Below are 27,993 nucleotides of genomic sequence, written 5' to 3'. Positions count from 1 at the left end.
TTAAGAAACCATTGCTGGCTGATAGTTTGTGATGACCTTTGCCTTTCTGGTTTTCTCCACAGCTAGGAAGTTGCAGCCTGGTATCTGGCTGAGTGGATTTGTAGAGTGAGAACTTATCCATGACAGAGCAGCAACACTGTTCGCACTTAACTGAAATGCAGTAAATGTGGAGAATCAGGATGAGGTACAGGCAGGGGTTCCCTGAAGTGTGGGGGAAAAGTACACCAGGTCATCCTAAGCTGTACAGGTCAATGATGTCTCTGTTGGCCTATCTTTGCCTTTTGCAATTCGATGCAAAGCACAATTTGATTTATTACTACTGAGATATGCTAGGCAGACTGAACTTCTGTGCATTTTGGATGGGTTATTGAAGCACCTTTATCTGATGCTTCAATCTTGCTGTGCCAAGTTGAGATACATATTTTGGGGGCATGGATTTGAGTTGGCCTCAACTGTCTGTGCAAGTATCTACATTCCTGGAGAAGAATCTGTTGTGGAGGGGTATTCTGCTGCCTACACCGATTGTGGCAGAGGGGAGAAACTAATGGGTGCGAGATAATATTCTATAAAAATATATAATTTATTAACTTCAATATTCTAAACTCTCACCATGTCCAGCCACTGAATTTTAATATTAAAAGGATCTACACGATCATGAAAGACATTCTAGGATTAATATCACACCATAACTTATTAGTAACTAGCAAGCAGTTCAAACTATAAACAGAGAGAGGAGTTTCCCCATGGCTTAAAGATGCTTGGGATCTATATGCTATTTGCCCAGCAGGTGAGCTGAAAGATCTTTCTCCTCTATGGCAGGGGGCTATAGAAATTACAGAGGCATTAAAGCATTTAATCACAATTCTTATTAATTATCAATCACCCTCTGGGGCTATGTCACAGCCTCTTACTGCGTCCAAACTTCAGGGGAGTCTTTGCCCGTGGACTTTGAGGCTGGAATCCTCCCAGCTTTAGGGGAAAGGAGAATCTTCCCAGTTTCTGGGGAAAGGACAGTCTCTGACCTGTTCTTCTGGCAAAGGATGCAATCTCTGCCCTTGTCTCCTGGCTTCTTCTGGGTGCTTTGTCCAGGGTCTCTTGGCAGGAACTTAGGTGCAGGAGTATGATGCCGTGAAGTCTGAGCATGGTCTCACACTGGCTACATAGGCCGATTGTGTGCAGACAAGTGGGGTCTGCTCCTGGTTAACTCAGCGGCAATGGTGCGCTTACCAGGCAATGATAAGGCAGCGGGCATATAATAGGGTGCCCGAGCTGCACAGGAGACTGAGCTCCGTAGGTAAAGGCAGGCAATGCAAGATCTAATCCTGATAACTCACCACAGTGGCGTGCAGGTGTGCACAGCTGGCTGGGAGACTATGGGAGATACTGTTTCCCTAAAAACAGCAAAGCAAATAGGCTTAAGCAGTGCTGGTGAGTCTAAGCCTAATAATGAGCAAGTGAGTGTGAGCATGAGCAACGCAGGGGAGCCCAAGCACCTTGTTAACCTGTGTGCCTCTATTATCAAATATGGGCTGAGATTAATAGCCCTTCAGACGCTAGAATGACCAATCAGGTTTGCAGTCAGCCAAACCTTACCATAGTAAGCAAAAGCCACAAGCCTGGACCTCCCAAATATGGAAATCACATGGGCCTTACACTAGGCAGACACAAGCTGGGTGTGTGAGGGCTTACACAACCACCTTACACAATCAGGGGTCCTGGGCAGGCCAGACTTTATGGCACCTTTGTGCTCATTATGCATTTACCTCTGGTTATGGGTAGAAAAACATGTCCAGGCAAAGCAAGGCATAAATAAGCCTATTTTCAGGCCTACAGGCCCTCCACAACAGGATCAGAGAATCACAGAAAACATCCACTTGGAAGAGACCTCAAAGATCATCCAGCTGAAGCTGTAACTGTGTGAGCTCAGAAGCTGCTGGGCTGTAGTCAAAGACTCCTAAACTCATTCCTAGGGAAAATGTTGTGGAAGAAACCTTTGCTTCCCACAGAGCTATCTCCAGTCTTCTTATCTCACCATTGGGATGAACGAATTCCAACTGTGGTAACATCTGCAGGAGTTTGTGAAAGACCCCTTGAGAATTATGAAATCAACTGCAATCAAGGGTTTGTTTCCTGTTTGACCTTCTTCCATCTTATAAATTAAAATTCATCCTTGTGTTGAAAGAGTAACGAGGCAGAAGTATTTGGCAAACAGATTTAACCCTCGGCATTTCTCTAACCCTGGCAAATATGACCTACAAAATACCAATTAATTGTATGGTGTTGGGGAGTAAGTCTGTCATTTTCATTTGGAGATACCCAGTATGGACAAAGCACAGAACAGGCTCCCAGCAGATGGAAATTTTGGGGACTTATATCTTATTTGGACACACTGTAAAGTTTTATTTTTTCTGGCTTGTAGTGAGGCCTCAGGTTGCTGCAGTGTCCCTTTGGAACATGAAGTCCTACCTGATGTTTGCTCTGGCTGCTGCAGTGTTGGCTGGCTCCTCATGCCAGCTATGTATAGTAAGGAGTGGAGAAGTGGGTAATGCCTGCTTTCTGTGTCTGACTAGTTCTCGTGCCTATTTGCACTGATTTGTAGTTGCATATGTGGAAAGAAGAGATGTTTGCATTGCATAAAGGCCGACAAAATTACAGTACTGTTTCTAAGCTCACAGCAGTGTAGAATTGAGCAAGGAAAGAAGGTCCTGGGCTCTGCTGGCAGCTCAAGAGAGAAGGCCAACAAGGAAACCTTGCTCAGTGGCAGCATACTTACAGAATCATAGAATGCATGGGGCTGAGAGGGACCTTCAAAGATCATGCTGTCCAATCCCCCTGCAGTGATCAATGACATCTTTAGCTAGACTCGTTGTGATTTGCCTGGCTTTTGTTTCCCATGCAATACTGCAGCTGATCCTCCACATCACTGTCTGAAAGCATGGCAGTGGGCTTTCCAGCCCCCACAGCTTTGGGTATCCTTCCTGGGCTGAGAGATATCACCATCTCCTATAATGCTCTCCCTCTGCGCTCTTGTTTCTGTCTGCTCTGCGCACCAGGAGCATGTGTGAAGGCTGTTTGTTCTCCAAAAAGGTAATTTTTATTTAAAAAACATGTTTTTAGTGTTATTTAATATTATTTTTGTAACTTTGTGTTGCTGCTGTTCAAATCATTCTCTAAGACTGGCCTGTGTATGAGCTAAATTAAACTGTGTAGAGCAGATGACTAAATACAAGGAAGACTTTTTTTTATACTGAAGATGGTGAAACACTCTCACAAGACTAGATCATCTTTAAAGGTGTGGTGGAGGGCCTGTAGTCCCAAAAGCAGGCTTATTTATGCCTGCTCTGCCTGGATGTTGTGGAGGCAGGAATTAATGTGTGGCCGAGTCAGGAATTTTATACAAAAATAGTTATTCTATTTTCCCAAAAACCCGCCCCAAAACTATATATACAAAGATTAATTTAGTTCAATTAGCAGATTGAGTTGCATGAGAATTATCTACAGGGATACCATCAATAATCTGACTATTGTGGAAGTCAGAAGTTGGAAAAGGCTTTAGCTATTAATTAATAGCGGTTTTCTTACTAATAAAGTTGAGCCAAAATAACTCACAATCAGGCTTCCTCGTGCGGTCTGTGTTGCGGAGGGCAGGAATTAATTCGTGGCCGAGTTGGGAATTTATCAAAAATAGTTATTTTTTATTTTCCCAAAAACCCACCCCCACAACTATATATACAAAGATTAATTTAGTTTGATAAGCAGATTCAGTTGCATGAGAATTAATCTACACGGATACCATCAATAATCTGACTATAGTGGAAGTCAGAAGTTGGAAAAGGCCTCAGCTATTAATTAATAGCAGTTTCTTACTAAATTAAGCTAAGCCAAATAACTCACTCAGGCTGACTCGTGCGGTCTGTCTTCCTTGTCCTTTCAGCGGCTGCAGGTGAATGGTTAAGGGTCGTTAAGGGTCATTAGGCACACAAAAGTGTCAACAGGAAAGTGAATCCTTGAAGGTCTCTCTGCAGTCCAGGCGAGGGGAGTGTGTGAGCTCAGGCAGACACATATGTCCAGTCACAGGCAAACTCCAAAGCGGGAACCCCAAAGGCGGGAAGACCCCCAATATTAATAACCTTCGCTAGACAAAGGGCAGAGTTACCACACCTTAGGCACGAAAGCGCATGGCCAATCCCAGCCTGGCTCCAGTGCGGGAACTCACGGGGCAGTCCCCCCCTTCAAGGCTGCAGGGCAGGCGAGGTGGAGGAGAAACCAGGCGGCTTTTCCCCTTTCCCCTCCGAAGTCCGGGCAGGAGAGGAATTTAGGGGTACAGGACTCCAGGACAGTCTGCCTCTGTCGTTCCCTTTTCAGCGGCTGTAGGTGGACCATTAAGAGTCGTTAGGCTTACAAAGGTTGTCAAGGGCTGTAGCCATTCTTTGAAGCTTTCTGTATTCAGCTTAGGCGAGCGAGGGCGGGGGAGAAGTCTCAGGCAGGCACGAACATCCAGGCAGGGATGAACCCCAAGGCGGGAACCCCCAAAGGCGGGAAGACCCCCAATTTATACCCTCTCTAGACAAAGGGCAGAGTTACCACACCTTAGGCACGAAAACGCACAGCCAATCCCAGCCAAATCCCAGCGCGGACACTGCATGGGGCACTCCTCGTGTGGGCAGGACCCCTTTGCTCACCCCCTTCATGGCTGCAGGGCAGGTGGGGGGTGGGGGGGAACCAGGCGGCTTTCTCTCTTCCCCCAAAGTCACTGCAGGAGAGGAACTTAGAGGTACACAGGACTCCAGGACACTGGACATGTGTCTCTGCCTGCACCAGGGGTAAATGAGCACAAAGGGGCACAACAGACCGGGGCCATACAGTCAGTTGCCCAGGACACCTGATTGTGTAAGTCCCCACATGCCCAGCTTGTGCCTGCCTGGTGCTGGGCCCATGTGATTCCCATATTTGGAGTCCAAGCCTGTAGGTTTTACCCAATATGATAAGGTTTGGCTGACTGCCAACCTGATTGGTCATTCGAGTGGCCAATGAGACCATTAACTCTCAGCCCACATTCAATAAATAGGGGTGCACAGGCTCATGTGCAGCCTTCTCCACGTTACTTGCAGCTCCGCCACATGCTTGCTTGCCTGCCTGCGTACTTCCTTGCAGCTTTATGCCTGCCTTTGTATGAGTGCCTGGTGTGCACCTTTGCCGTGGGTTGCCAGGAGCAGACTCACTTGTCCGCAGTCAATCAGCCTGAGGAGTCAGCGTTAGACTCATGCTCAGGCTGCACAGAATCCTGCCTCTGCACCTGGAGACCCTGCCTGTGTACCCCTGGAGAGAGCAGCCAGCAGCAGCCAGCCGCATAAGGTCAGAGACTGCCATTTCCCCTGACACCGGAGGGTTTCAGCCTTAAAGTCCATAGGCAGAGACCCTGAAGAATTGGACACTTGCAATAGGCCGTGATGTACCTCTGGAGGGTGATTATTGATCAATTTGAATTGTGAGTAAACACTTGAATGCCTCTGTAGTTTCTATTACCTCTGCCACAAAGCAGAAAGCAGATTATAGTGTAAGACCCTAAGTGGCATTAAGCCACGGGGAAAACTCTATCTCTGTTAATAGTTTCAATGTTTGCTAGTTATTAATAAGTTTCTGTAGATATATATTTCCATAATGTCTTCATAACCATATAAAGAACAATTTAACATTAAAGTTCAGTGGTTGGGGGTGGTGAGAGTTGAAAATACTGAAGTTAATAAACATATATATTTTTATAAATATCCTCTCGCATTAATTTCTCCCCTCCACCTCAACTGGTGTACGGGCAGAATCCCCCTCCACAACAAAAGGTTCCTTCCAACCCAAAGCAGCCTGTGATTCTATGAATGGGCCTTACTAGTTCACATGTGCTTATTATTCATTGACTGCTGCAGAGGGAAGATGTTAAGACATCTATCTATCAACTCACATTATTCTGCCTTTCTTTCCTTCTCCACAGCAGCAGTAATATTAGGATGTCCTTGATATTGCAGTCTTTAGTGACCATTCAAGGCTGTCTTTTTACTATCACTGATTTGCTGGCATCATAGCTTAGAGAACTGCTCAACAGCCCATTCCTTTCTGGGTTTCCACACCACAAATACTGTGCTCATTTTAGGGGCTCTCACTGCAGGAAAAGCATAGAGGTACTGGAGCACCTACAGAGAATGACAATGAAGATGGAGAAAGGTATAGAAAACAGGTCTTCTGAGGAACTGGGATTGGTTAGTCTAGACAAAAGGAGGCTGAGGGGAGATCTCATTATTCTCTACAACTATCTGAAAGGACTTTGTAGTGAGGTGGGGATTGGTCTCTTTTCCCTAGTAAAAGGTGAGAGACTGAGACTTAGTGGACTCACACTGGCTCAGGGGAGACTTGGTTTGTATATTAGAAGACACTTTTTAGCTGAAATAGTTAACCAAAGACTGGAATAGGGTCCCCAGGGAGATGATCAAATCTCCACCCCTGGAGTTGTTTAAAAGATACATGATGTAGTGCTAAGTGACACGGTTTAGCACAGGACCTGGCAATTAGATAATGATTGGAGTTGATGATTTTTATAAGCCATTTCAGCCTGAAATGATTTTATTGTTCTATGAATCTCCAAATTGTCAATGACAGAGTTGTCTTGACTACTGAAATTTGGACTAGTATCTGTGTGAGGCTGTTCTGACAGGTTAAATCTTAAATATGTTGTCTTGCAGAGAGGGGAGGAAGTAGGACCTGAATTTTACCACAGTCCCTGGAATGGCCTAAGCTCTTTAAAAAGCATCTGAATGTGCTGATATGCCACCATAATTTTTTCTCCCAGGCTGATCATGGATGCTGTTTCTAGGGGACATGTAGAGGAGATGGCTGTTGCTGGTGCTGCTGGTCTTCTCATTATAAAAGTGCAAACAATCCCATAAGTGGCATCCAGGCTCACTTTACTTCAGAAAGATTCTAGTGCCAGGTTAAAGCTGGGCTCCCACCTGCTCTAAGACTCTCATGAATCTGCAGAACAGTTCCGCATCAAAAGGCAGAAAGGACAGCATTTGACTTGAATGTTTATGGTTGCATCATCCCCTTGGAATTTAAATCATTAAGTCCTTTGACTCTATAATCATGTGAAACAATTTTTGGAATGATGGAGCCTTCCTGTCAGATTTGTTTGGCAAAGGTTTTGTTGTAAGGGTTTGAAGAAGGCATAAGTGGCAGTGTCCTCCTCAGACATTATTTCTGTTACAAACCAACCCCCAGGGAAAACATCTGCAAGAAGGCCCTCAACTTCCCAATACCAACTTGAGGCCTCATGAAGTTTCTTCAGGACAGGTGACATATTGCAGAACCATGTGAAGATCCCAGTCCGACACTCATCGAACATCAAAGGGAGCCTTTGACTTGTTCATTGCTGATGAAACTTAATGCAAGTGAGCTGTTAGAATCATATAATCATAGAATCATAGAATCAACCAGGTTGGAAGAGACTTCCAAGATCATCCAGTCCAACCTATCACCCAGCCCTAACCAATCAACTAGACCATGGCACTAAGTGCCTCATCCAGTCTTTTCTTGAAGACCCCCAGGGATGGTGCCTCCACCACCTCCCTGGGCAGCCCATTCCAATGGCAAATCACTCTCTCTGTGAAGAACTTCTTCCTAATATCCAGCCTATACCTACCCTGGCACAACTTGAGACTGTGTCCCCTTGTTCTATTGCTGGTTGCCTGGGAGAAGAGGCCACCCTCCACCTAGCTACAATGCCCCTTCAGGTAGTTGTAGACAGTAATAAGATCAACAAAGAGCTGTGGTAACTACAATCATCAGGAAATGTTTATCTCAGTCTTTACATGACATTTTCCTATTTCCCACTGTATGTGTGTAGGCATTCAGACCTGCTATCCTGTGTTCGATGGGAGATGGTTCTATTTGTAAGACAGAGAAGTTGATCATTGTTACCTAATCACCTTTCTGCTCTGATTAAAGCATATATATTTATAAATTCATTGTCTTGACATTTAACAAAGAGTCAGGAGAAGCCACAAGAAATGATATGTACTCTCTAAGAATATTTACCTGTGTACCTTGCAGCTGTTAAGAGGGGTAAGGAGGGTTAGACACTGATGTGACACAATGAAAGAGATTAGTCTGTTTATTGCACTTCCAAATGGACATGTTCTTGCTCTGTATGTAGTTCTTAACATTATTTATTATTATTAGATATCAATCTATTCTTGGCATATTTATTTTGTTAAATTACATGTTCAAAGTTATATACAGCCTCTTGTCAGCTTTAATGTTCTTCTCCTTATTATTACAATTATTATTGATAAAGGGTGGCTTTTAAGTTAACAGCATGTGGATTGATAAGGCAGCGATTATTATGTAACTTAAATGCCCTTCTGAAACCTTAGCTCAAGGGGAATTCATGTTTCCTACAGCACTTCCACTGACAGAGGTGAAGCTTGTGGCTGTAGTATGCTCAGATAGCATCTGAGAAACTGCCCAAAAGCTATACATTTGTGGTCATCTAAAATAATGAAGCATGGCGGGTTTTGGGAGTGCAGAGAGGGGTGCCTCCTGTGTTTATTTTTGAGTTGATGGAAAGTTTCTGCTCCTTTCGTTTCTGTTCTTCTCTCCTGGTCTCTGATGCTCTTCTCTTCATTCTCAGGTAGAAGATCCGGTTGGCTTCTGGGTAGGTGACTTTGCAGAGGGGGATTTTGTAGATAGCTGGGTTGTCTGGGTTAATCAGCAAAAACAGTAGTGCAGAGAAGCAAAACGGCCAGGTACAGAGTGGCAGCCCAAGCTGGGAAAGGAACGACAGGTGGCTTTTTGGTACCTCTTTTCACATGTTTCCATTGCTTACTTCTGCCTGTTGCCTAATTCTTGCATTTGAGAAGCTAGGAGAAGCTGTACTTTCCCTGAGGACAGTGTGGCATAGGATGTGTCCTCCTGGGCTTTCCCATAAAGGATTCCCCATCCAGATACAGAGAAAGATGCCCAGATACATATGCCTACATATGAGCTAGGTTCATGTTTGTCACTGGAGTTCTAGGAATCTATGATTCTATGAATCTCCTCTGCCACCAAATGTCACTTCAGTGGCTCACACAGAGGTATGTAGTTTGAAATGTACAGGGCTTTGTAAGGTATCCTGCCCTGGAGGTCTCAGTCCTTTGGAACACATAGATGATGGTGCAAAATGGCACTTAGTATCAATATTGAAGCAACTGAGACAAGCTGCAAAACTCTTCTGAGTGTAATGAAAGCCAAGACACACAGATCTCTTGTAGTCATTTAAATTTTCTAATACAAGAGATGAATCCTACCCTTGCTGCCCTGGAAGATGTCATGTAATAGTCACAAATATTCACCAGTCCTCATTGTTACTGTAATGTGTTACTGACACTGCATTCAACCCTCAGTCCTGCTCTGCAACCCCAGCTGTTGACCTGACTTAGAATCACAGAACCTTAGAGATTTGAAGGGATCTCCAGAGATCATCGAGTCCAACCTCCCTGCCAAGGTGGAATCCTCTAGGGCAGTTTGCTCAGGAACACATCCAGATGGGTTTGGAAAGTGTCCAGAGAAGGAGACTCCACAACCTCTCTGGGCAGCCTGTTCCAGTGCTCTGTCACCCTCACTGTAAAGATGTTTCTCCTCATGTTGAGCTAAACACTTAGAGTATACCAAAACCAAGACTACCAGCTAAAAAGTTGTTTGTATTTTTGTTCTTTTCTTCTGATGCATCCCCAAAGCAGGTGTGCTTAGCAAAACAGCCCATCTGCAGGGACCTACACAGTACTGAGTGCACGCCAGATGAATGCACTTAATATATAAAGCTGCTAGATCTAAGGTTTCTTCTTGTACTTTATCAAATCAATTTTGCTTAAGTATGGTTTTGTTTTAATCTCTCAGATCTTAAAGAAGTAAAAAGCTTGGCATCCCTGGTATCACCTCTTTGTTGATCTATCCAGATATGATGATTTTTGTGATTAAAGAGAACAATCTCCCCTGACTTTTTAGATCTTATATCCAGATTGAGCTTCTACAGAGTGTGAGAAAGATCTTGGAAAAAGCAAGATGAAAATTAGAGCACTGGGAATTGTTAAAAATATTGCCTGCAATGAATTACTGCATCTCAACCCATACGCTGCTGCTAGCATTCACATATGTGTGTGCAGTCCCACTGTGGATAATATGCTTCAAGGGTCTTTGAAATAGCAGCAGCTGCAGAGTCTGCAAGTGCACAATTCAACTGCTAGTCTACACAAGACCTGCCTTTGGCTGCAGCATGCTCATTTCAATGCTGTCAAAACTGAAATGGAGGATTTCGAGGCATTTCCTTAACTTTAAATCATAACAAATCAAAATATAGTTAAAACAAGAAAGAAAAACCCCTCACAAACCTCAAACCTGCAAACTTACCACAGATAAGGCATTAGCAAGACCTGCTCCGGAGTAAGCACAAAATAACGCTGAGAAAAGAAGACAAAAGACAGCTCAAGATGAGGCAAATATTGTTCATCTCTTCAAATAAACATTGTCCAAATGCATAATGAAACATCCTCACAGCTACCCAGTGTGAGGATTAATGTTAGAACTCAACAGTTAGTTAAAATGCTGTGGTGCTGCATCTGGGTAAATAGATGAGGAGTAATGGATTTAAATTGGCAGAGGGGAGATTTAAACTAGATGTTAGGAAGAAGTTCTTTACAGTGAGGGTGGTGAAACACTGGAATGGGTTGCCCAGGGAGGCTGTAGATGCTCCCTTCCTGGAGGTGTTCAAGGCCAGGTTGGATGAGGCCTTGAGCGACCTTTTCTAGTGGGAGGTGTCCCAGCCTATGGTTGAGAGTTGGAACTGGATGATCTTTGAGATCCCTTCTAACCTAAACCACTCTGTGATTCTGTGAATACATTCTGTCCTATCTGCTCTGTACAGATGGATGGTGAATGAAGAACACGTTTTTCTCAAAAGCAAGTGACAGCGATAACTTCAATTTCCTTTTAATTGATTCAACTTCACCTGTATGCAGTGAGGAACTGCAAAAATTCTCCACAAGCAAGAGACTTCAGAAATTCTCTGTCCTGTGGCTTCAAACCAAAAGCAATTATCAGTGAGTGGCCTTGACTCAGGACGTCAGAGGTGATAAAACAGGACCTGAAGTCAGACTCACAAGGACAAAGTCACAGAATCACAGAATCCCACAGTGTCATGGGCTGGATGGGACCTCGAAAGATCATCTGGTCCAATCCTCTTGCCACAGCAGGATCACCTATACTAGATCACACAGAAACACATCCAGGCAGGTCTTGAATATCTCCAGAGAGGGAGACTCCACAACCCCCCTGGCCAGCCTGTTCCAGTGTTTTCACCCTCACAGTGAAAAAATTATTCCTCATGTTTACATGGAACTTTGTACACCTCAGTGTCCACCTTGTCCTGTCATCAGACACCACCAAGACGAGCTTGGCTCCAACCTTCTGGCACTCACCCTTACATATTTATAAACACTGATGAGGTCACCTCTCAGTCTCCTCCACCCCCTTAATTAATTTTTTGTCTCTGAACCGGACTCTTTCAGGCAGTTCTTTTCTTTCTTGAACTGAGGGAAGTCAAGGAAGGGAAAGTTACTAATCCATGCTGAAAGGTGTGCTTGAGACAAAAGTCTAGTGAAATGAAAGTATTTGTATTTCAGAATTCTTGTCTAGGAAGACAATAATTTCTTAGACAGGAAATTTCTTTTCTTAAGCTCTTTCCATAGTGTCAGGTTTTGGCTGCTATTTAAGATGGGCTCTTAGGGAAGATAGTTTCTAAACTGGCCTTGTGCAACAGCTTTCTTTTTATGTCACTGTTTCTCTAGTGATACTTACAGTTATGAAAAGCCTGTTCCCATTAATCTGTTGAGTTCATTATTTGTTATATTTGTTAAATATGCTTGTGGCATAGCTTGTGCTCCTTTCACAAAGAGTTTCTTTATATTATCAGAGCCCAAAGACCCTTGTCCCTGCACTTGCAACTTGCACATCCAAGCTTAACTCTGAAGTCATTACAGTCTTTTGTACTTGTCCTGGAGTCCTGTATACTCCTATATTCCTCTCCCTCTGTGGCTTGAATGGGAGAGGAAAAGCCACCTGTTTCACACCCCCCCTCTCCCCCTGCTTTACCCTTCAGGCATGAAGGGGGGAAGCAAAGGGCCCTTTCCACACGAGGGGTGCTCCGTGCAGTGCCTGCGCTGGAATTGGGCTGTGATTGGCTGTGGTCTTTGCACCTAGGAAGTGATAACTCTGCTCTTTGTCTAGGAAGGGTATAAATATTGGGGGACTTCCCACCTTTGGGGTTTCCGCCTTGGATTTGTTCCCTCCTTGGAGTTCGTTCCCGCCTTGCAGTTCATTCCCGCTTTAGAGATCGTGCCTGAGCATTTGTGCCTGCCTGAGACTTCTCCCCCCCACCTCGCCTGGCCTGGATACAGAAAGAGCCCAGTGTTCTGAAGGACTGCCTTTTGTGTAGACCTTAGCAACCCTTAACGACTCTTCTGAGGCTTCTGAAAAAGAGGAGAGGACAGGCTGCTGGACCAAGCCAGCCTGACTGTGAGTTTATTTTGGCTCAGCTTTATTATTAAGAAAACACTATTCATTAATAGCTAAAGCCTTTTCCAACTTCTGACTTCCAAAATAGTCAGATTACCTATGGCATCCTGTAGATCTTCTCAAAGGAACTGAATCTGGTAATTAAAACTAAATTAATTTCTGTATATAGTTTTGCGGGGGGGCAGGCTTTTGGGAAAATAAAATATCTCTATTTTTCTATAAAATTCCTGAGTCAGCCACATTAATTCCCTGCCTCCACAACAGTACTATCTAGTTTTGCAGCAAAGTGGTAGTTGACTCTAAACCAGTACTGCTCACAGACTGCCTGGCTGCATACAGATTTTTCTTGTGCTTGCATAAAAGATACATACCGCAGGCAAGTGACAGCAAATGAGTCTGCCAGGTCAGAGCATAAAACATGCCTCCAATTGCAACACAGGCAAGGGCGCAGTTGTAATTGTGTAAGCCAGCATACACACTGTCAAACGGTGTTGCGATGCTCAGTGCTGCAAAACAAACGCCAAAGGCTGTCAAGTTAAGTGTGAGATGTATCTTGCAGGAGGACTTGTCACTCTGGAGATCTGTGGTCTCTTCTCTGTGACATCTAGGCAAATTTAACCATACTCAGACTTGCATAAAATGCCATTGTAGAGAAATAATTAAATCAAATTAAGCTCTGGTAATGTGCCTAGAATTGGAATTTGACCCATTATCAAAGGTTTCCTTCAGGCAAAGCTTTCTGTTTATGTTCTAAACATGTTGCAGTGAGTTCCCCTGGTGATCAGAGTGTAGGAAGAGCTCACCCAGGCATCATTCTTACAGAAAGCTGTGCTCACACATGCTCTTTAAACACCACACATACCCTGATCTTGAACACCAGAAGCACAACTGGATGTCTTTCATGGGATTAAGCATGGTTTTGCATGTCTTCCTAGTGATCTTTGCTACGTGTGATCTAGAGACTAGCTGTGGTCACTCCACCATAGCTGTGGGAATTCTCCACTGGATTGGAAGCTGAGGGTTTTCCCCAAACCTGACCTCACAGTTACTTCTACAGGGTTATTCACAGGCTTCAGGACTACCAGTAAAAAGGAGAGCATTATATGTAATGCATAGGCTACCTTTATATCACCCTGAGATTAATACATTTCCCGCTGTAATTATTTTTACTTGCCTTCTGTTTCATCGTCATGCTTATCTCTGGATAGTTTACCCTGACCTTTCTCTTCTAGATTAAATGTCAGACAGGCACAAACCTTGCCAGATGATCATAAACATCATACAAATTGTAGAGAGTTTTGTTTGAAAACACAGACATAAGGGAGCTCACATGTGGTACAGAGCGCTTCAGAGCACAGAGAACTTACTGTCGGATAACTGCATTTTCCAAGGTGGTTGTGTAGGACTATACTTACTCCATGATTTTATTTTAAGGTGTAATCAGTCTAATAAGTGGCATCAATTTTATCTAACTTTAAGAGTTTATCTAACTTTATGGGTTAGATTGATCTCTCTTATTTAAGAACATTAAGAATGTGCTATTGGAGAGACAGGCCACTGAGTGGCATCCATTTGGCAATTATTATTAGTCTGGAGAAGGGTAGAATGAACTAGAAAAAAATTGTTTCTTTTCATTGATCAATTAGCTCTGAAGCTGCTTGTGGTGATTATTTAAAACACTTGTGGTGAGAGATCAGTTCTGAAACTATTATATCATCATCTTTATAGGATTCCTCATATCCAATTACAGGAGGGCTAAGAAAGGTGCAACAAAAACACTTACCTGAGTGACAAATCTAATAACCAATTTATAATGTAATGAAAATCTGCGCCTGTTCTTGCCTTCACTGTTTTATGTGGCCTTTAGTAAGATCTTCTAACTTTAAAGACAGTTTAAAAAATGAATGTGATGCCCCAAGCCCATCCAAGCCCATGCAACTTCAAAGTCTACACAGAGTTACATGATGGCTTGGCTCAAGATACCTTAGTTACAAAACTGACTTTGTTAAATATTTCTTACCTGCAAACATCCCCACTGCTGATCCAATTGCAGCATGTAAACATGTAAGTGGGGAGGAGATAAGTAAAGCAATGAGGATGATGCCTCCGGTCCAAGGGTTTTCACAGCCATACACTTGACCGACACCGACTGGGATGGACTGCAAAAGCTGCATCGGCCAGTGGAAAAGGGCATATTATTGTATCTCTGTACTCAGAAGAACACAGCAATTACTTTGTTCAAGCTATTGGCTGAAAAGAAGGAACTCTGATTCTGAGTTGTATTGCACTCATGCCCTTCAAACCAGAGTTAGTTCAAGAGAGATTTCATTTATTTTGGGATAGTAGTATGGTGGATGGAGAGGGTGTCATAAGGTTTCAATTTTTTATTCCTTTTTAATGACTTTGGTGAAGGATGAAAACTAATCTTCCTAGGCTCTGATAGTATGGTGGAATTGTCTGATTTGAATTTATCATCCATTGTATGAAGCATAGCAATTACTTTTGTACTCTCTTGAGAAGATGACCCTGGAGTGCTAGAGCTGGACTGAGGGGGCTGCATACAAAAGTATTTCTGTCCCTTTAGGAAAATGACATTTCTTCTGTCTTTTAAAATTGTTACCAACTGTCCTTTTTGATGTCCTTTTAACCACATCTGAGCACTGTGAATGCATATCTAGATACACCTTTGTATTGATGTATAGGGTTAACACTCCAGGGGGGGCGTAACCCTGAACCTGACCCTAGGGGTCTTGGCCCCTCCCCAGGGGTGGGCCACACTCCAGGTGATGGTTAGCCCACTCCCCCCACTTCCTGTGGTATAAAAGAGAGAGGAGCTTCCTGTCTCTTTCTCTCTTTTCTTCGCTCCCTCTCGACACACACACACACTGTATACCAGCACACCACGTGGCAGCCACGAGGCAGAGACACCATCACATTGTTCGGGTTGTATCCATCCCTTTTGTATTTTGCTGTTTTCCCTTCCTTATCCTTTGTAAACTCCCCTACCTCCAATCCCTTTTCTAAGTTATTGTTAAACTTTTCCTTTTTAACTTCCAAATCGAGTGAGATTGATTTATTTGGGTGTTCCTACCTTTCTCTCTCTCCCTGTCTTTTGGGAAAAGGAGGGGGAAGAGGTGAGGGCACTCTATAAACTCTATAAATTGTCATTGGGTCTATTAAATTTATTAGAGTCTCTGGGAACTTGCATTAGAACCCAAGACAATTGACATCACTCAAGACTTGTTTTGGGGTACTGAGACTTCAAGTGGAGGGAAAGATCCAATGTCTTTATTCCTCCAGGGTCCATCAACCTTTCTGCTGAATCAGTCAGGGCTGTTCATGAGGCTTCTATGGCACTGTCCTCTACAAACTGAACTGAGTCACATATTTCTGTAAGTTGCTACTGGCTTGTACATATCAAAACCCCATTCTGACCCTTGTGAATTTATTATCTGGAATATCTCCACACTCACCTTTTTAAGGAGATATGATAAACTTGTTGGCTTAAAGCTTACCCGTGGCACGTTGATTGCAGACCAGGTAATATTGGGCACTGATGCTACAGGCTTGACGAGTGTTGTAGGGAAAAATGGATTGTAGTGTCCTGTGGCTGCCAAGTACAAAGTCAGAGCAATGTTGAAGGGCAGAGTGAAAACAGGAAGGTCCCATTTACTGAGTATAGATCCCAAAGCACTGGACAGGACTGGACTGAGAAGAGAAGGAGAAGAGAAACTATTTCATAATGAGTACAGGGATGAAACATCCTACCACTTCAATCATAAGCAAGCCAAGCCATTCCTTTCAGAAACACCAGACAGGGAATACTGTAATTCCTTACTCTACATCAAACAAATAGTTGTAGAATGCTGTTTATCTTTTTTAATGGCTATCACATCCACACATGGATGGCATAAACACATCTTTTTCACAGGACAGCAAGATAGTGAGTAGCCCCTCTGCTAGCTGCACTGCTTAGGGAATCAAAGGAGGGATACATCCAACATAGCACTTAGTCACAGATGGAGAAAAGTGGTGTGGCCTATTCTTCTGGACAAACTTCCAATAAGAAACAGGATGTTGGAAATGCCATGTGAGTAACTTTGGAGAGCTTTGGATGGTATAAAAAGCTCCTGTCTCAGTGGCGCAGGGGGAGTTGGAAATTGTGTAATTTGATAAAAAGTTTGTTTGCTAAATCATTTGTTTGTAATGTGCTAAGTACTGCATTAAATAGTTTGAAGGAAAAGGGAAGATGGTTCTAGAAGAGAAATAAAGCAGAAGTGGTGATCAAAGAGATGTAAAATATTCACTATGCTAGACAATGTTTTTGAAGCATGAGTATTCCTTGGGACACAGGAAGGCCAACAGAGTTTAAGACATAGCCACTGTGGTAACTTGGCTGTGAAAAGTGTCCCAGTTATGATCATAGAATCATAAAATGGTCTGGGTTGGAAGGGACCTCTGAAGGCCATCTGAAGGATCCTCAAAAGCCTTCAATCCCCTCTGCAGTCAGTAGAGGCATCCTCAACTAGATCAGGTTGCCCACAGCCCTGTTGAGCCTCACTTTGAATGTTTCAAGGGATGGAGCCCCAACCACCTTCCTGGGTAACATGTTCCAGTTTTCCACCACCCTCATAGTAAAGAACCTGTTCCTTAAATCCAATCTAAATCTGCTCTTTTCTAGTTTGGACCCATTGCCTCTTGTCTTATCACCACAGGTCTTTGCAAAAAGTCTCTCTCCACTGTTCTCGTAGGCCCACTTCAGGTACTGTAAGGCTGCTCTTAGATCTCTCCAGAGCCTCTTTTTCTCCACGCTGAACAACCCCAGCTCCCTCAGCCTGGTATTCTAGCAGAGGTGCTCCAACCCCCTGAGATTTTTGTGGGCCTCCTCTGGACCTGCTCTATGATGTCCATGTCGATGCTGTATTGAGAACTCCAGAACTGGATGCAGCACTCCAGGTGAGGTTTCACCAGAGCAGAGTAAAGTGGCAGAATCACCTCTCTGGATCTACTGGCAATGCATCTTTTGATGCAGCCCAGGATGTGATTTGCTTCTGGGCTGCAAGCACACACTGTCCACTCATGTCAGCTTCTCATCCATCCACACCCCCAAGTCCTTTTCTGCAGGGCTGATTTCTATCACCTTGTCCCCTGATCTGTATTGATAGTGAGGATTATTCCAGCCCAGGTGCAGAACCCTGCACTTGCTCTTTTTGAACCTTGTGAGGTTCAGCTGGATCCACCTCTCCAGCCTGTCCCTTCCCTGTTGCATATCGACGACACCACTCAGCTTGGTGTCATCTGCAGACTTCCTGATAGTGCACTTGATCTGACTGTCTATATCATTGATGAAAACACTGAACAGCATGGATCTGTCCTGGAATGACAAGCCCCAAACATGGCCTAAATGAGACAATGGGCTGAGTGTTTGTACGTTTGATGACTGGACATGGCCCAGACTTGCATGCATGCATCCTGGCTTGAGGAAAAGCAAGTTCACATGTTGCATGTGGGTCTGACCTTGTGGCACACATAGGGAATGTGTACATTTCTGGTCAAGTTTGGGCAAACTCAATTCCATAGGTGAAAATACTGAGTTTCTCCCTTTAACATTCTTCTGCCATTGGTCATTATTGTCTTAGGGAAGTTCTATTAACACTGGCAGAAATAGCGAGCCTTGGCTTGCCTTATTGTGCCTGAAGAAGCAAAAAGGGCTGCTGTTGAGGTTGCAGCTAAAAAAGTCTCTCATAGCAAGCGTAGTATACAGCTGCCATGCAGGAAGCTGCAGGGACAAGAGGTACTCCCGACCAGTGAGCCTTTCCATGCACACCAGCAGCCATTTGGAGCACCGTTGGAAACCCCAAGCCTCAGCCTGCTGGCTAACCAGGTGCCCTGCTTGCCTGCCCTTTGCCAAAGGGACGTGTCCCTCATAAAAGCAGCCTGGCCCCCAGTAAACCTGGCAAATCTAACCTTAAATTCTCCATAAAGGTACTTGTGTCAGCTGCCTTGCATAGCAGCCATAAAATCCCCTAGTGTGCAGGTGGCATAATTACTGCCACACAACTCTTTCCAGTTTAAATTAATGTTCGCATTTCTTGTTTTGCTTAAACTGTTTAAATTGCCTGTTCCCCATGTAAATAACCACAACTGTGTGTCCATACTGCTCCATGGATGTGGTATAGTTTACAAATACTCAATTTAAAGACTTGGATTTTTGAAGAAGCTACATCTGAGTCCTAGAAGGCCATTAAGCTCATTCTAATAAAAAAACAAAACCTCCATGGAAACTATTTGGCATTACAAAAGCAACATCTTGTGTCCTGTTGTGTAGATACTATCACTCAAAACAATGCTTTGTTCTCCCTGTATAATCACAATGAAGCTATTCTTTTATGACAACTTTGGTTGCCAGAGCAGTTTATAGATTTCCTTGCTTGTAGCTGTAGGAGAAAAAATAATAGTAAAAAATCAGCACTTCAGTTAAAATAGTGCCCTAATTTCTGCCCTGACATGCAAAGCCTCTGCCAGTTAACCTGTCAGAAAAAAAAAAAGAAGCAATTAAAGAAATGCTGACTTCTAAAGATGAAATTCAAAATATAATTTGAAAAAAAAAAAAACCCTGAAACATCTAACTTTAAAATCATTCGAGTCTACCCTTGAGTCTTGTGAATTGAATGAATGAAGAAAAATTTGAACAAAGGGCCTCAAGGAACTCTGGCAGACGAGAAAAACTAAACATTCTTGCCACATGTCCTGGGTTTTGAGAGATTCTTACAAAATGACCTTTGCTGAGAGTAACTAAGGGAATAAAGTTTGAAAAAAAACCTGATTTTAAAAGCAGTGAAATACAGTAATGACTTGCATATTATTGCTAAAAGTGATTAAGATTTGACTTGAATTAATTTCAGTTAAGGCTGTTAAATAGTTTCTGCAGTACTGTTAGTTTCCATATTTAGAAATGGTAAATCTAATCCTGAAAGGACGTTGTCTGGAGTTACTTGTAGGAATTAATTATGCTCATGCCTAGTTCAATATCTAAGAGGAAGAATATTGAATTCAGTCCCAGGGAGAGCACCAGGTCTGCTCAGTGCCTGGATGAAGAGGCGTTGGAACAAAGAAAGAATGTAGTGCTGGACATGAAGAGGACCATTTGAAGAGCACTGAAGTGAGGCTGCTTTATCTGTGTGCTATAATTAAATTTTATCTGGGCACTCAGCCTTCTATCAATGTGCCTTGCAAGCTCTATACATAAATGAATGCCAATTTCCAGCACTGCCGTGGCTGGAACTGCTAGTGTAGGGAACTTGGCTGAGGGAACCTCCAGTATATTTAGGCTGTATGTAAAAGCACTCCTCATTCTCTGAGAATTGCCCTTAGAAGGAGAAGCAGCACTTACCAGGCCATCGATATAATTGCCACAGGAGGAAGAAGCCACCAGTAGTAATCTCCTTTGTCAGAGAAGACGGCCATGAGCAGTCCCACCAAGATCCCATTATAGCCATGCAGACCAGCTGCAATGGCAGATCTGTGACAATAAGAAAGGTTTGGAAGGTATAAAGCTGTGCCAAAGGTGGTCTGTCACAGGGACCTACTAAAATTTAATTTGTAAGTGAAGGCAGTATGGTAGAGGGATGAAAAGGTAGAGGTTGCTGCCATGTTGCATTGCACTAGTCTGTTGAAGGGTATGGTTTCTAAACTATTGAATGATGATGATGAACTAGGGGGCTCCTTGTGACCTAAAGGATTTGTGTGGTCATGATAATAGCTCTTAGAGACAGATATCTGTCTGCCCTCAGAGGCTAAACTATGGGGACAGACCATCTCTTTCAGCATCACAGATCTGTCTTCACCTTACTTATTTCCAAACTGCCTGTAAGGGAAGATGATGTTCATCTGTCTCAGATGTGGGGGCTATACTCAGATGTAAGGCTATGACCCCTGTTGTTATAAAAAACAATCTTTATTTAATACCCCGACACAACGTACCACCTACCTGTCCTGACTGAGGGCCAGCGCAGTAAATGTTGACACTGTTGTTCCAGTACAGCCTGTGAGCATCCACCATGGGCTTTGGATGAAGAGCCCCACTAAGATTATCAACCCACTGAAAGGATTGTTGACAAACATCACTTGAGAAGTCCCTCGCAAGATCCAGTCCACCAGCTGAACCATTAAGGGTTTGTCTGGAGAAGATCACATAAAACCAGTGGTGATAAGGCATCACTTCAGCAAAGTGTGCTCATCTCTACAAATTACTTTCTGGCCACAGAACAGAGGTGATGTATCAACAGAACTGTAAAACTGGTTTCTGATTTATTGCTGCCTGAGCATATTCTGCATCTGGCACTTGGAAAGCTAATAGGGATGGACTGAGCACTGCTATAAAGTTTATGGAGGGTTTCATAAAAAAGTGGTTTATTTATGGTGGTCAAAGAATTGTCTTTCTTACATGGCAGATTGCCTAAGATTCCAATATAATTTTAATACTTTTTTAGTCTGTAATTCAGACTTCAGCAAAGGGACTTCAGCAAAGACTGAAACTAGTTTGGATGAGGATAAGAAAATAAAAAAAAGAAACACTTTTGTTAGTTTAGAGACTCAGAGAGTGGAGGTACACTGTATGTAGGAGATGGGTAGAAGTGTAAAAGATGTCAAAAAAAGTACTTTGGGAGCCAAATTCCCTAAATTAAGGGAATAGCTATTACATTTTGGACAAACAGCCATGGCTTCTTAGAGAAAACCAGGAAGGAGGAAATGGCTACCAAGCCTGGGCTCCTCACATGAGTGTAGGGAGAAGTGGGATGTGTGTGGGCCTGAGGGCTGCCTGGGTGTCTGTATTCATCACTCCTAGTGATCTCCATGGGCAGAGGATGGTCTTGTAGTACTGCAATAACTTGTTGCTGCTGTCTCTTCTAGTGTAAATTGACTACCACCATGCTTCTAGGAAAGGTATAAACATTTCTGTACTGATGTGTTTTATTAACACTGTACTCAGCACTGATTAGGCCACATTTTGAGAACTGTGTCTAGTTCTGGGCCCCTCTATTTAAGAAATATGTTGAGGTGCTTGAATGTGCCCAGAGAAGGGCAACAAGGCTGGTGAGAGGGCTGGAGCACAGCCCTACAATAAGTGGCTGAGGGAGCTGGGGTTGTTTAGACTGGAGAAGAAGAGGCTCAGGGGAGATCTTATTGCTCTCTACAACTACCTGAAAGGAGGTTGTAGCCAGGTGGGGGTTGGTTTCTTCTCCCAAGCATCCAGTGGGAGAACAAGATGACACAAGACTCAAACTGTGCCAGGGGAGGTTTAGGCTGGATGTTAGGAAGAAGTTCTTCAACGAAAGAGTGATTGTCCATTGGAATGGGCTGCCCAGGAAGGTGGTGGAGTCACCATCCCTAGGGGTGTTTAAAAGGAGACTGGATGAGGCATTCAATGCCGTGGTTTAGTTAATTAGAGGGTGCTGGGTGATAGGTTGGACTCAATGATCTCAAAGGTCTTTTTCAACCTGTTTAATTCTGTGTAAACATGATGCAAGTAGAACACATCTGAGAAAAAAGGGCTGCTTATATGTACAATATAGTCATGTAATACATATGTGCCACTTTCACCTTCTTAAATATTTAGACTGTTGATTAGGCACAGCAAAGTGAGAGACTAGTTTTTGAGTCTGGTCCTGGTTTTGAATTCTAAAATCTCCCCTCTCCTCCACTGCCTCTCTGTGTTGCAGTTACAGCCAGGGCTCAACTTCTGCTCTCTGATATGAGTAGCTGAAATAGAGGATCTCTGAAGGTCCAGTTACCACTCTGCATCTCTTCAGCATCCCTGGGAGAGTATTTCTGAGAGGCTCAAGTGAAAGCTGAGGGGTGGCTTCACACGCATCCCTCAGGCTGTGCATTACTGGGAAGCCAGGCAATTACAACTGAGGAGGAATGCATTCCTTAGGGAAAATGATCAGACATTTTTTGAAATAATTATGACCAAATTTTGGTGTTAAACTATGAAATATGTCAGCAATGCTTTTAGTTTTAGACATAAGTATTAGCTATAAGTGTTCAGATATCACCAGTGGGCAGTGGTTAAAACTCTTCAAGACACTGAGTTAGAAAAGCTGTCTACCAAGCACAGATGACTACAGTTAAAAAAAAAAAAAAAAAAGGAGATGAACTACTGTGGCTGGGGACCACACTGCCAGCCTGCTGAGCTCCCTGCCTGGAGGCATCTCAGCCCATGTCTTCCACCAATGACAGCTACTGCCTGGATGTACACAGCTGTCTCTTATTTCTCTCCAGTTGCTGAGTTGTACTGCTAATGAACCTAGCCTTGACAGAAGACCCAGAGTCTTACATAGCCTCTCAAAGCCCCCAAACCCTAATAATTCTGGGTAACACAGACCATCTGCTCTTGTATTGTTCCTGTCTGGACAGTAAACCTTTGAGATCAGTACTTGCTTTGTGTTTTATAGCAACATAACAGCCACAGTACTTATTGCTCCCCTAAGGCTGGTAATACAAGAGCCTTCACCCACACAGTCAATAGGCAAGTCCTGTTTGTCAGCCCACACACAGACAAGGAGACAGTCCCTGATCCAAAACACTTACGAACAAGACTAAATCCCTGGTCCTGATGTGTGGTACTGGGCATGGTACTGGGCATCACTATAAGGAAGATGATGCTGATAACATGTAACCGATTAAGTGTAAAAGATATGATTTGTCTGTGCTGAATTATGCCTGCAGCCATCGGAAGAGGATTCAGAGAATAAAAGATTTGAGTTGAAAGGCCAGAAGCTTGCAGTGAGCTCGAACCATGCTGCCTCTGCTCTACTTCTGAGGGAAGAGGCCCTCTTGTCTTCTGCCTCAGCATGGAAAATACTGTTGGCAATACAGATGTTCCCAGCTAGCTCTCCCTAGCAAGACAGCCCCGAGCATATCCTTCTGCTTACTTTTCATCCACTCTCCATATTCTTTCATTTCTCCTGTGAGATATCCAAAAACTTGGTGGATCCGATTTGTGCTTCTCATCAGCAGATTCTTGGCTCTTGACTTCTGCTCTGCATACAACTGCCTCTCACCAGCACATTCAGTCACAACGATCTCTCCAAGCTCCATCTCGTTCGTGTGGTCAAAAGAGGTAACTGTAAATCACAAATCCCACACATTAGACAGCTTTATAGGTCATAGCTTGACAATTTTCTTCTGTACTTTTGAGCTCCAAAATAATATACTTTTTCAAAGCTGGTGTGCTGGTTTGAGGCTAATTGGAATATTCTACTGAGGGAAATTAAATCCTTAGCTGTGAGAAGAGAGAAAAAAAAAACAACTTGAACCAAACAGTACCGTATATCACTCATTCTTCTGAGAAAAACAACTAGTAAAAATATAGATAAGACATTCACTTCTCACACACTTCTCAGCTCTCACTTCTGTCTGCTCCTCCTTTCTGGCAGTCTGTGTGGCTATCTCTGCCTTAACTAATTCTACCTATCCCTTTTTCCTCTAACTTCCTTGTCATCTTTTTGACATCTCACCTCAGATCTCCAGATTTATCACGTGAGATATACACAGGTTGATCAGGTTATTTCTGAAGGAAGGGAAAGAGATGGGGAGAAAGGGGTTTGTGTCAGGAGCCTTTCTGGGGACTCTGATTTCTGGGAGGGGTATTTTGTTTCTGTATTATTTTTAACCTGTATATATATATATATATATATATATATATATATATATATATATGCTCTTGTAAATTGTACTAAGCTGTAAATATAGCTTTGTTCCTTAACTTCCAGCTGGCTGAGTCTAGTCTGGGTGATTTTTCCTAAGTATGTGTGTGTAGGGGGGAGGGCGAGGTGTGGGTAACACCCAAACCATCACAGATGAGATGTTTAATGAAGAAAGTCCTGTCTGAACCACTGAGAATGGTGTGTGCTGCTGCCCAGGGCAGTGGTGCCTCCTCTTAGGGATAAGGGACAGGAAATGAAGCATTGCTGTCATGAACCTATGGTATAGAGCTGCAGGAGGAAAGACATATAGTTACCCTGCAATATCCCACCATCGCACTACTACATATAACAAGCTGCTAGATTACCTTTGCCAAGTAACCAAATGGTACCTGAATGCCATTACAGCTACCAAGGAGTGAGTCTGGTGGTACTTGGCTAGTGGTGAGTTAAAGTGAAGTGTTGCAATTTGCCTGTGCAGCAGCAAACAGCAAGAGGCAAGAAACTACCAGAGAAGAAACTGAAGTCTGTTTTCCTTACAATGTTTTGAGAGGGTGCCTCCGTGTATCACAGCAACTCTATGGTCTTTCCATGCTTCTCATTCTGTGTTTGGCTTCAATAAACCATGTAGAGCAAGCTGAGGCAGCATCAATGTATTGTACAGAAAGTGACATTCAGAAAGACAAGCACCTTGCTTGTTGTGTGCTCTATAGTTGGCAGGTGAATGTCCTGCAAGTGTCTGGATTTATTAACCTCCCAATTAGGGTTGCAGGGTTGTGTTCATTAAAAGTTCACTAAGGTATAAATCCTGAAGAGAAAATACATCGCACTGCACCCTAGCGAGATACACTGCAGGCTGCATCTGCAAAAATGCCACATTTTTTCCTCTTTGTGGGTGTAGCATCCACCGGTTTGCAGTTTTGCCCTGATTGTTTTGTAGTAATGTGAATGGATTTTTAGGAGCTGACCATAAGTAGACTCTGTTGTGAAGTGCTTGACTGATGTTTCATGGAATATCGGCACCACCTTCTGGTAGGAGCTTGGTTTTTGAGTAGCGCTTCAGGCTGAGGCTGTTGCCCTGTGGCAGCAGCAGGAGTTGGGAAGAGATGCTTGGCTGGAGGAAAGGTTGTTTTGCGAGGAGAACTGATAGGTGGGTGGTAAAAATATCTGAATGTCCTAAGAAGAAGGTCCTTGAGCATCAGAAGAGGTTTTTCCCTTCACCACTGGCAGTACAGTGCTAAGTGCAGCCCTGCAAATGCATGGCACAGCGCCTGCTGTCTAGTGCTTTGGCTCTCTCTGCCGGCAGCTCATCCCTACCGCAGGAGGAGTCTGCGACGGATGACCTCCATGCATCGGCGCCAGCTCTGAGGCTGGATGTACAGCATCACTAAGTGTAACTGTAAAAACCTCACCATCAGATTCCCTGATCCTAAGGGGGAGGAGAATTACAGGATACATTGAGCAGCACTCCAAAAATCTAGCTTGCGTCTCATGAGATTGTGAGCTGGGAGGTTCCCAGGTACTGCTCAGTTGTGTTCAGTGCAGGCATGGGCAAGGAGCAAAAGAAGAGGGAGGGAATGGGTTTATTTTTGCTCTTAGTAATCTGATGATTTTGGCCAGATGATGAGTCTAGTCCCTGGTTTCAGTTTAAGGCAGCCTTGTTGACTGTCATTTTTGGCCAGTACTTTGTGGCTAGCATGGAGGATGATGGTGTAGGAACACTGAGCAGAAGTCTCCTCTGTCCTGCTACATGACCTCTACTCTGAGAGAATTTGCAATAGTCAGATATCATGAATTTGCATTCCTCTGACATAGAAAGATGCCAGGTTGTATGAGAAAACCAAATATATGTGTCTGAATATACCCCATAAACACTGGGATGTGTAAGATGTGTTGTTACTCTGGACTTAATGGTAGTCAGTGTAGCTCTGGTCACCTTCTGGTAGAAATCTCAGCTCATCATTGAAGGCTGAAAGTTGCAGTTCTTTCCACTGACACCTCAAGCTGGGCACTCTGGTCAAACACTCAATGCTGTTGGTTTTTTTTTTTTTTTTTTTTTTTTTTTTTTTTTTGACATACAGCATTTGGCCAGGTAGGGGTTGGACTCTTCTCCCAGACATCCAGTGACAGACCGAGAGGTAACAGTGTCAAATTGTCCCAGGGCAGGTTTAGGCTGGATGTTAGGAAGAAATTCTTCACAGAAAGGATGATTTGCCATTGGAATGGGCTGCCTGGGGAGGTGGTGGAGTCGCCATGCCTGGAGGTGTTTAAGAGGAGGCTGGATGAGGCGCTTAGTGCCATGGTTTAGTTAATTAGAAGGTGTTGGTGATAAGTTGCACTTGATGATCTTGGAGGTCTTTTCCAACCTGATTAATTCTCTGATTCTGTGATTTGAGATCAGCAGCACAGCTGAAGGACTCCAGGGCAATGCTAGGCTAGCATTTGGTTGTTATGAATGTCGCTTTTCCCTCAGAGCTTAACAGTGATATTTAGCAAGTTTGGCTGGTATCAGTGTTGTCTATTTTGCTTGTTTACTCATGTTCTTTCCAGAAGACTGCTCCAAAGAATTAAGGAGTTGAGGTTGGTTTAGACAGCTGCAATGCATCCACACAGAAGAGACTGGAACATCTCTTAGGATCCTGGAGTCCTAGGGACTTGTCAGTAAAGAAAGATTAGGGGCCCCTGTGCTGTGGACACCATCCACCACCAGCAATGGAGTGCATCTGTTATCAGCAAGGAGAATAAATACTGAGTGGTTGTGTCTGTGTCTTCATAGCATCTGAAAACTTCATGCCCATTTTACAATTCACTAGGAAAAGATCCTTTGGGCTTTTACAAAGCAGAAACATCACTGCAGAGCTTCTAAAGCCTGTATTTACAAGGCTGCACTGCTCAACCCTCTCTGAAATTGAGACATGGGACCTATATATTTTAAACTTTTTCGTCCTTGCTCACATAATTTAACTGTTAGGGGTTAAGCACAAAGTGTTCATGTTAGAACCCTTTTCAGTCAATGCAGAGAGAGGCTAGTACCCCGGGGAGCGATTCATGTCCCTTTTCCCTTTTGCTATGCCTGTCAGAGAGATAGGTGAAAAAAATGGTCTCTGTCTCTCTCCAGTGGATGCAGATGGAGCATAGTCCTGAGCTTTAAGAAGATTATTCTCAGGAAAGATAATTGCCAACCAAAGAGATTTTGCCAAGGTCAATCCTGAAGTTTCTGCCAGTGGGATCTGGGGTCTCAGGCTAGTGCCTTAAATTAGTCCCAGATACTGCTGAAACATCTGTAACTGGCCTATAATCTCCATCAAGAAAGGCCTCAAAGATGTAAGGCTAAGGAAAAAAAATCACAGTCTCTTCTTATGATTCTTGTTTGCTTTCTCCCCATGGATTGAAAGGGAACTAAGTCTTTGCTTGCAAGGAGCACACTTGCCCACCTCAGATGGGAAGGCAATTTGGGACATGACTGGAGGAAATGAATGAAGAAAAGAGTAATACAGAAAGAGATAAGGTGATGATCAGTGAATCATGGGGCTGTATAGCAGAGAGACCTGATGCACTGCAGCATGCAAAGAAGATTCTGCTTAGGGCACAGCAATCCCTGCAGGAGCATTATCCTGGAAAAACTCAGTTTCTTTGCAGCAAGCACCTGTCAGTTTGTGCTCAGTGGTATAGGCTTCGTAAATAACAG

At 43.5% G+C, this 27,993-nt stretch overlaps 1 protein-coding gene across 1 annotated transcript; it reads right to left on the bottom strand.

Moving 5' to 3' along the window:
- Nucleotides 1-23,700, bottom strand: LOC135173735 (urea transporter 2-like). Its single transcript, XM_064140906.1, has 9 exons — nt 23,535-23,700; nt 20,588-20,777; nt 19,991-20,119; nt 16,113-16,305; nt 14,618-14,765; nt 12,969-13,103; nt 10,435-10,484; nt 8,683-8,812; nt 1-71 (listed from the first exon to the last, which is right to left on the bottom strand). Exons 1-9 carry the CDS (start codon nt 23,698-23,700, stop codon nt 1-3), a joined length of 1,212 nt encoding a protein of 403 aa, XP_063996976.1.
- Between the last annotated feature and the right edge of the window lie 4,293 nt (nt 23,701-27,993).

Source organism: Pogoniulus pusillus, chromosome Z (genome assembly GCF_015220805.1).
Source record: "Pogoniulus pusillus isolate bPogPus1 chromosome Z, bPogPus1.pri, whole genome shotgun sequence".
Classification (NCBI taxonomy): Eukaryota; Metazoa; Chordata; class Aves; order Piciformes; family Lybiidae; genus Pogoniulus; species Pogoniulus pusillus.
Note: the sequence above shows the minus strand (reverse complement) of the source record. Positions and strands in the feature narration are given on the sequence as shown.